Source organism: Lacerta agilis, chromosome 8 (genome assembly GCF_009819535.1).
Source record: "Lacerta agilis isolate rLacAgi1 chromosome 8, rLacAgi1.pri, whole genome shotgun sequence".
Taxonomy (NCBI): domain Eukaryota; kingdom Metazoa; phylum Chordata; class Lepidosauria; order Squamata; family Lacertidae; genus Lacerta; species Lacerta agilis.
This window is the reverse complement of record NC_046319.1, coordinates 78,917,474-78,927,431: the sequence shown is the minus strand read 5'-3', so window position 1 is coordinate 78,927,431 and position 9,958 is coordinate 78,917,474. Positions and strand designations below refer to the sequence as shown.

The following is a 9,958-nucleotide window of genomic DNA, read 5'->3' as shown; positions in this document are numbered from 1 at the left end:
ATCTGTTTCCATCAAAGTCCGGCTCGGTCTGGCTCCTAAACCCCGGCAGACGTGATGCCCGCAGGATATTTCGGAGCCTTGTCGTTTTGGCTACAGGTTGTCAGGAACGGTCCTTCTTAATTTGGCAAAAGGAGGGAGGGAGAGAAGGACGGGGAGGATGAGGGCGGTGAGGGGGGGGCGCTGTCCGTGCTCGGCCCGTCCCGAGTGGGGGGGGGGTTGGGTGTGCTGGGGGTGTTTCGCTTCCTCTGGTCGGGTGTTGCAGTGCGGACAGTGGCCGTGCGTCGTGGCTGGAGAGGGAGAGGGAGAACCGTCTGTGGCACATTCTCGCGGAGCGCAGGGGAAGTTGTGGGCGCAGGAGGCCCTGATGTGCCGGGAGTCTGGTGCCCATAAAACCGGGTAGGGTTCATGTTGCCCGGCACACAGCCTAGTCTGGAAACCTGAAAGGACCAAAGAAGGAGAAGACAGTGAATGACAGCCATGCTTTCCTCCCTCTGCCTCCACTTCAAATCTTCTTTTTCAATTTGTTGTCGTATTTCTATCTGAGGAGCTCCGGGTTATGTACACAGCTCTTCCCCTCTGCCTCTTACCCACAGAACAACCACCCGTGTGTGGTAGGGGAGGCTAGGAGATAGGGCCAAATGGGGATTTGAACACTGGTATAAAGGTAAAGGACCCCTGGATGGTTGAGTCCAGTCAAAGGCAGCTATGGGGTGCGGTGCTCATCTCGCTTTCAGGCTGATGGAGCCAGCATTTGTCCGCAGACAGCTTTCCGGGTCATGTGGCCAGCATGACTGAACCGCTTCTGGCATAATGGAACACCGTGACGGAAACCAGAGCGCACAGAAACGCCGTTTACCTTCCCGCCCCAGCGGTACCTATTTATCTACTTGCACTGGTGTGCTTTCGAACTGCTAGGTTGGCAGGAGCTGGGATGGAGCAACGGGAGCTTACTCCGCCGTGGGGATTCGAACTGCCGACCTTCTGACCGGCAAGCCCAAGAGGCTCAGTGGTTTAGACCACAGCGCCACCCGTGCCCCTTTTGAACCCCGGATTCCTTAATTGGCAGGGGTTGTCCTATTAACGTAGATCAAAACAATGCAAAGAAATCAGATCCTTTCACGTGTTGCAATAAATTTGTTTACTCACTATTAAAAAAAATGGTTTAGTGTGGTTTTTATTTTACTTAGTGGGGGAGGGCCCCATAGTTTTTCCAGTGCTTAGGGCCTCTAAAGTAGAGCTGCCATATGTCCAGGATTTCCTGAACGTATCAGAAATAGTGTCTCTGCAGAATTTCCAGAAATTGGAAATTGGGCAAACCAGGGCGCATGGCAATTAATGTCTGAAGTGTAGATTTTATGCTGAATTTCCTTAAAAATAGTTCCCAAACCTTTGTTGTTGTTGAGATTTTTTTGGGGGGGGGAAGCTCAATAACTTACAGTAGCCCCCCCCCAAAAAAAAAAACAATTTTTGTGTCCTGATTTTCACTTTTTGAAATATGGCTCTGAACCCTGGTCTCCCCGGTCCTAGTCGGACACTCTGGCCACTGTACCATGTTGAATGAGTGATCCAGAATCTGCCCAGAGAACCAGTTCTACGCTCACAAGGAACTCCCATAATCTTTTATGCAGCTTGCAGGCAGAGAAACTGGGGCAACCATTTCACAGGATTCCTCCAGAGAAAGGAGAACTTCTCCAACTGTTTCCTGGGTGGCTTGGTGGGGAGCTCAGTATCAGCAGCGGCTGCAGCAGTCCAACTTTTTTTTTTTTTTTGCTTCTCCTAAAATGTTTAGCTTTCGTTTGTTTGCTCATTTTTGCTTCACAGCAGCTGCGGTAGCACCCTGGCCTGCATTTTGCACACACACCTCAAATGCCCCTTTGCACCATTCCAGGGTGTTGCGCCATTCCAGGGGCGTCTCCCAAAATGCCCCAATCACAAAGCCTCAGTGCAGACCCAGGGCATCATGGGAAATTCCCAGCAGCGGCTTGAAGCAGGGCCGGCCCACCCATGAGACAAGGTGAGGTAATCGCCTGGGGTGGCAGGATCCACGGGGACAGCAGATCCCGATGTAGATCTTTATCCCCCCCCTTGTTCCTGTTCTAGATCTTCACTCACTCCCTTCTAACCTGGTGGGGTCTAGGCACCTTTTTGTGGTTTGCCTCAGGTACCAAAATGTCTTGGGCCACTCAATGGGGGGGACCCAGAGCCGGCGCCCGTGTGAGTGGGTCCTGTCAGCTGCTCAAGAGTGCTGAGTACGGACGCCACACTTGGCTTCAACGAGCTCCCTTCATGCTACTTCTGTTTCCTGGAGAAAGAGGCCAGATGAAGCCACCAGCTACCGCAAACTCCCATGAGATACTCACTTCCCTGCCTCGTGTTGTCAGCGGGTTCAGGGCTTTACATGTAGTGCCATTGCCCCTCCATGCCCATCGCCATCCCCATTGGTCCTGGAAACGGAGGACAAAACACAGCTTGTAAGCCTTCTGCTTCATTGATTATGCAAAAGCATTTGACTGTGTCGACCACAGCAAACTATGGCAAGTTCTTAAAGAAATGGGAGTGCCGGATCACCTCATTTGCCTCCTGAGAAATCTCTATGTGGGACAAGAAGCTACAGTTAGAACTGGATATGGAACAACTGATTGGTTCAAAATTGGGAAAGGAGTACGACAAGGCTGTATATTGTCTCCCTGCTTATTTAACTTATATGCAGAATACATCATGCGAAAGGCTGGACTGGATGAATCCCCAACTGGAATTAAGATTGCCGGAAAAAATATCAACAACCTCAGATATGCTGATGATACTACCTTGATGGCAGAAAGTGAGGAAGAATTGAAGAACCTTTTAATGAGGGTGAAAGAAGAGAGCGCAAAATATGGTCTGAAGCTCAACATCAAAAAAACTAAGATCATGGCCACTGGTCCCATCACCTCCTGGCAAATAGAAGGGGAAGAAATGGAGGCAGTGAGAGATTTCACTTTCTTGGGTTCCATGATCACTGCAGATGGTGACAGCAGTCACGAAATCAGAAGACGCCTGCTTCTTGGGAGAAAAGCAATGACAAACCTAGACAGCATCTTAAAAAGCAAAGACATCACCTTGCCGACAAAAGTCCGTATAGTTAAAGCTATGGTTTTCCCAGTAGTAATGTACGGAAGTGAGAGCTGGACCATAAAGAAGGCTGATCGCCGTAGAATTGATGCTTTTGAATTATGGTGCTGGAGGAGACTCTTGAGAGTCCCGTGGACTGCAAGAAGATCAAACCTATCCATTCTCAAAGAAATCAGCCCTGAGTACTCACTAGAAGGACAGATCCTGAAGTTGAGGCTCCAGTACTTTGGCCACCTCATGAGAAGAGAAGAATCCCTAGAAAAGACCCTGATGTTGGGAAAGATGGAGGGCACAAGGAGAAGGGGACGGCAGAGGATGAGATGGTTGGACAGTGTTCTTGAAGCTACTAACATGAGTTTGGCCAAACTGCGAGAGGCAGTGAAGGATAGGCGTGCCTGGTGTGCTCTGGTCCATGGGGTCACGAAGAGTCGGACACGACTGAACGACTGAACAACAACAACAACAAAGCCTCCAAGCACCCCACTTCTATTTCCCACAGCCATCTAAGTTTGTAGCCAACTAAGTAGACCCATTGAAATAACAGGCTTAAATTAGGCCGCGTTCACATAGCGGTTCAGGACGTTTCCCTAACTGCTGATTGCCAAGTTGTATTTGAGCTTTTCACACAACGTCAAAGCCGCTGCCAGAAATATAGCAGAATATATTGCAAATTTAGCTCCTCTTTTTCTTGTTATTTGGCTAAACTTGGGCTACATTCCGCTATGTTTCCGGAAGTGTCTTTTATGTCACGTCGACGCTCAAATATAATGCAGAAATTTACAGTTAGGGAAACATCGGGGGGAAACAGAATAAACTACTGTGTGAACGCATTACTTAAAATGCATTACTTTCAAGGGCTATACTTTGAGTAGAACTTGCACTGGAGACAACCCATTTATCAGGGCTAGGGGTGAATGAATCTGTCCCTTTCGGTTTCCCTCAGTTTCTCATTTTCCAGCCTTAAGCTCAGTTCTCCACATTTCTGTTAACGGTTTGCAAACCATTATTATTTCTAAAGTCCTCACAAAAAATTGTCGGCATTTTAGTGCAAATGTCTCCAAATGTGCACATGTTTGTAGGCAATTTTGCCTGGAATGCACACTTCTGCAAGCAAAATAATACACTTCACATGTCGTCTTTATCCGATGCAACAAATTTTTCTGCACACTTTCCCTGAATGCACACATTCTTTGGTTGGAGAAGTGCGTCACAATATTCGGAGAAGTGTGAATTTCGAAGAATGGCTGCAATTCGGTTTCCCGTATTGTTTCAGAAAGTGTGACTGACATAGGCCCACATTAAAAACCTGAACCGAACCGGACTGAAGCTCAGGTGTTGGAATCAGAGTCTGCTATAGTACTGACAGGTCCCTCAGCTAAGTCTGGTGGCAGAGGTAAGCGATGGGCAGATCTGTCAATTTCAGTTTCTCCAGTCTTTGGTTAAGCTCTACCCTTTTCCACATCCGTTTGTGGGTTGTTGTTGTTTTTTTTTTTAAAGTCCTCTTGGAAACTTGCCAGCCTTTTAGCGCTGAAAAACTGAGCACATAGATGCTCATAGAAGGTGAGAAACCAAAATCGACAGATCTGCCAATCCCTCTGATCTCATAATCCCACTGCGCCCTCTCAGCCTCTCTACTTCCCTTGTTGCCTTGAGTTCGGTCTCCACTTACCTGGGGGGCGGATCGTCATATGCTGCTGCCCGTCCATGACGTAGCCTCCCATTGGCTGCCCATCAGGGCTGTACGGTGCCCCTTGACCTGCTTGGAAGAAAGGAACATCATCTCAAAAACTCGCTTGCTTTCATGACCCATTGCGGATTTGTGTGAAAATCCGTTGGGAACTTTCTTATTTGGAACCTGCTGGCGCAAGGCACTGCGCATTCTAGATGCCATTAATATATTCCATACCAACTGCAAAGTCCTCCCTATTTCATTGTTTAGGTAATATAACAGGGAATGGATGCTTTTGAATTATGGTGCTGGAGGAGGCTCTTGAGAATCCCATGGACTGCAAGAAGATCAAACCTATCCATTCTGAAGAAAATCAGCCCTGAGTGCTCACTGGAAGGACAGATCCTGAAGCTGAGGCTCCAATATTTAGCCACCTCATAAGAAGAGAAGACTCCCTGGAAAAGACCCTGATGTTGGGAAAGATGGAGGGCACAAGGAGAAGGGGACGACAGAGGACGAGATGGTTGGACAGTGTTCTCGAAGCTACTAACATGAGTTTGGCCAAACTGCGGGAGGCAGTGAAAGACAGGAGTGCCTGGCATGCTCTGGTCCATGGGGTCACGAAGAGTTGGACACAACTGAACGACTGAACAACAACAGGGTTTTTAGTTTAGGGTTTCTAGGTATCTGATAATCCTGTCAACTGCTGATTCATTGCCGTAATATCATTCCGGAGTGGGCTAATGTTAGGGCAGGCCCAAAATCCATTGGGCAGAAGATCAGGTTGATAAAGGCTTACATCTTAGTTCCAGTTAGAGCAGAGAGGGTGTCATGGGGCTGGTTTGAAGTGGTGGGAGGAACCAGCTGGGGAACCCACCCCCCATGGGAAGAAGGCTCAGGGGATTGGTGGTGGGAGATTGATGATTGGTCAGAGGGAGAAGAGTGGGAAGAGGAGGTGTCGGAAGCTGAAGAGGCAACAGGGCTTAGTGAGCAGGGAGAGTCTGTGGCAGAGAGAAATCCAGAATCGGAGACAGAAGCTGAAGCAAGCGAGTGGGAGGTGGGAGGCAATGAGGCAGAGATGAGTCTGGCTGGTAAAGAGCCACTGGAGTCTCCCCCTCCTGTTGTGACAAGCTTCCCCCCTGACTCCTGGATTCAGAAGAGGCATGAAAGGGGCGGAAGAGAGGTTGGCTGCAAGCAGGCACAGTCTCAGATTGCTTGGAAAAAGCCCTAGAGAGGAGCAGGGGCTGAGCTTTATGCTCTGGCACCAGGGGGCAGAGAGCAGGCAGGGGCAGGGCTGGTGCGCGTCCCGAGAATGTGGCACCCAGCTGGGATGGCACCCCCCCCACCTCTTCTTCCGCCAGTGGAGAGGAGGTGACTTAGATGGCTGTGGGGAGATGGAGACGTTCAGTCTCAGCAGCTGATTTTCTTGGAATAAGACCATTGGGAATGAAATCCACCTTTGTACTGTGTGATTACTGACTGGCTTCCTCCTGTGACAGAGGGGGAACCTGCAGCTGCCCAGATGTTGCTGCACCACAGCTCCCATCGCCCCTAACCTTTGGCATTGCTAGCTGGGACTGATGGGAACAGTAGTTCGAAACAACTGGAGGGCCCCACATCGGAGGAGGTTGAGTTAAGAGAGTGCAGCCCCAGCATCCTGGATCACACAACCCAACAACCCAAAAAACCACTTCCCCTCTCCCATACCTGTGCGATTTGATTGATCGATCATCGGTTGAACTATGCGCCGCCTGGCGTTTATAAACCTGCAAAAGACAGAAGAAGAAGCCGTTGCAGAGTCAGGCACCGACTGATAATAGGGTCAGAGTTTGGTTTGGGATGAGGCTGCCCCTCTCCAAAACGCCGCTTGCTTATTGCCAGCTCCACTCCGGGTCACAGAGCCACACTAAAAGCTTAGGAAGTTGCATTGTACAGAGTCAGACCCTTGGTCCTCCTTCTAGCTCAGTACTGTCTATGTGCTGGTCTTCAGTCGGTGAGTCGGGACCTGCTAGTGAGTCACGGCCTGCTCCAAGGTGGGCCGCAGCAGGAGCGTTACCACCATGCAAATGGAGGGCGCCTGTTTGGGGAAGACTGACCAACACCAATTGGAAGTGCCTCTCTGGGGTTTCGGATAAGGGAACCCTAGCTGGCGGTGTCAAAAAATTGGACTCGAGGCCTTCTGCATTCAAAGCAGGTGCTCTCCCTCCGAGCCACAGTCCTGCTGCAATAACCATACCAGCACTCTGCTGCCAGCAGGGGACAGTCAGAGAGCTTTGGCCCCCTCGTTTGCAAAGCATGGAGGGAATGGCAACCCCTAATTCCTGGTTCCCAAAATCAGGCTCCCCTCTGTACACAGAAGTTCTATTTAGCCAAATGATGCTCTGGAGCAGCAGTTTCCCCCCAAACAAATTGGGAGTTGCCTTGCGAGAAAATGTTAAAAAAACAAATAATCTTTATAGCCAGTTACATGTCAATGATTTTAAAATTCAGACCGAAAAAACAAGCTGTTTCTAAGCAGGATAAGCATGAGCGCAAGGCTGTCTTCCTTCCTGGCCAAAGGTCCACCTTGCCCAATGTTCTGGTCCGGCCACATGACTCTGGAAAGTCCACATGCAAGGGATGAAACGATGGGTTCTCTTCCCTGTTATCTGGCCCTAGCGCTTGAGATTCAAGCTGATAGAGGATATCTCCTCTATGGGTATATCTAACTGAGTTCCTGAGTCTAGTGGCTGGCTCCCCTTTTTGTGTCACTGAATTAAAGTATTAAAAAAAGAGAGAGCTGTTCCACTTAGGTCCTCTTTGAGGGATTCCCATTGGAGCATCTGAGCGGCCACAGTGAGAAGGGGATGCTGAACTAGATGGGCCATTGGCCTGATCCAGGAAGCCCTCCTTCTGTCCTTAAAATGGCATGATTTTACCCCAGGAAATAAACTACCACAGGGACCGGATTAAACCGACCGGCGGGCCAGATTAGGCCCCTGAAACGGACTTTGGACATGCCTGCCCTACATCATTTAAACACACACACAGCTAAAAAAAATCACCATTGCGTAGACCCAAAGGGCTGCATCCAGTGTGGGTCCTACTCAAAGTAGACCCATTGAAATTACTGATCATTACTCGCTTAGATTCATAATTTTTAAATATGCCTACCCCGAGCAGAACCTAGTCGGCTGCAACCCACATCGATGAAGAGAACCTCCGGACTGGGAGAAGAAATGGAGCTAAAAGGAGCTAAATGCCCTTTCTGCGCCAGCGCTGAGATCCTTACCAGTTATTGACTTGCAAGATGGTCAGTCCCGTATCCTGAGCTAGCTGCTTCTTCTGTTCTTCCGAGGGATAGGGGTGCTGTTCAGGGGAAGAGAAGAGAAGTCGGGGAGGGTTCTCAGTGAAGCTGGCCCGATATTATCTGAAGGGTTTTGCGGAAGGCTTCTTAAACCACATTTGAGCTTTGCCCCCGTACACAGCGATTACCCCATGTTAGCATCACAACCTTGCGAGTTGGTTAGGGAGTAATGATGTGCCCTGTGGTCCTCCAGGAACAAAGTGAGCATTGCAAAGTTTATGAGGATGGAACAGCGTATGCCCCCCCCCCAGCATAATTCATGCACTGAACTATCCAGACATGTGGGGATTTGAGTCCAGATCTCGACGGTACAAGCAAAACAGTCCTAGAATTGCAGCATTGGAAGGGAACCCGAGGGTCATCTAGTCCAACCCCCTGCAATGCAGGAATCTTTTGCCCCACGTGGGGTTTGAACTGACAACCCTGAGATTAAGAGCCCCCTGCTCCACCAACTGAGCCATCAGCCAAGTGTTCTACAGTAAGTAATCCAGCAAAGCCGAAGTGGTGAAGAAACTAGTGAATGTGACCTTCCATCCGACAGTGTTTCCGGATAAAGTTCACTGTTTCGATGTTACTTCTTCAGCAGACGTATTTACACGCATTATATTTTGTCATATTATCAGGATATAATTCCCTTTGAATGCTTATATTGACCATGGACGTCACTAAAGCTCTTTAGAGTTCATATTAGATTGTTTGGTCTCGTGTCGCTCTGTTTTTTGATCCCCAACAAACATGGGAACAGATCCCAGGAGGGACCCTGGCACCCCGCTTTGGGGAGCACCTTCCTTTTCCACGCCCGTCACAAAACCACGTCCCTTCCTCCCCCCCCCCACTTCCCAAGCAGATGTCCCAAGACACGAAGTTCCCCTGTACCCGGTTATGGGGGGACCTGGCAACTGTCCATCCCCCCATCCTGCCCTCCGCCCGCTCCGGCCTTTTAGCTGTCACTCCAAATGATGGATGAGTTGGGTCCTTGCCCACGAGTCGCAACCGGGCCTCCGTAGGGGCCCCCCGACTCTGACAGCCCGGTGACAGATGAGCGAAGGTCACCCAGGTCACACACGGAGTGGGGCAATTGCTACGGAGGCAACTCTGAAGCCTCTCTCAGGTTTTGAAACACAAGGTCACCACCTGCCTTGAGCTGCTGACCCACTTTGGGGCTTTCTTCTGGCGCATCGTGGAGATCAGAACTTCCACAGATGCTCCCAGTTCTCCCTATTCACCAGGACAAGATGGACTGTCTGATAATTCACTGTTCCTACTTTGCATTTCAAAAAAAAAAAAAAAAAAAAAGCTTGGGGATATCCTGATGCACAATTAAATGTATCTTCCTTTTGGGGGGGGTGGAATTCAACTTAAAAATGTACATAGTCCCCCCCACCCATATCTATGGTTTCTCCCAAAAAGGGAGCCTAGGAAATATAGGTGTTCAGAGTTTCCCAAGGCTCCCCTTCGCACAACTGTAGTTCCCAGGGATCCCTGTGAAGAGGAAATAGCTTCTACACCAGTTCAAGCCTTCAGTGTAGTAGCACATAAAGAAATCACTATCATCCTTGTTCACTTTGCACTAAGGACCATGATCCTGTTTCCACTGCCATATAACCTTTCAGGAAGCGGTTGAAACAATATAACCCGGTAGATCAGGGACAGCCCTACAGATGTTGAGGACTACAATTCCCATCATTCTTAGCTAACAGCAGTGCTGGCTGGGGCTGATGGGAGTTGCTGTCCAAAGCAGTGGAGAGGCACCAGGTTGGCAAAAGTTTCTATAACCAAGAGGGTTTATTATTTTTGAAGTTCTCTGTATCCCATCACACTTCTATATGGAG

At 49.3% G+C, this 9,958-nt stretch overlaps 1 protein-coding gene across 2 annotated transcripts in view; it reads right to left on the bottom strand.

Annotated features, from left to right (window-relative positions):
- Positions 1-218: 218 nt before the first annotated feature.
- The window catches only part of MEIS3 (Meis homeobox 3), a 67,756-nt gene continuing 58,016 nt past the window's right edge, over positions 219-9,958 (bottom strand). For both annotated transcript variants that reach the window (XM_033158491.1, XM_033158490.1), the window contains exons 9-13: positions 8,052-8,128; positions 6,488-6,546; positions 4,781-4,867; positions 2,361-2,444; positions 219-437 (exon numbers count right to left, since the gene is read on the bottom strand). In XM_033158491.1, coding sequence (XP_033014382.1) covers positions 2,395-2,444; positions 4,781-4,867; positions 6,488-6,546; positions 8,052-8,128 — 273 coding nt within the window. In that variant the 3' untranslated portion in view covers positions 219-437; positions 2,361-2,394. The remainder of the gene's footprint in view (positions 438-2,360; positions 2,445-4,780; positions 4,868-6,487; positions 6,547-8,051; positions 8,129-9,958) is intronic.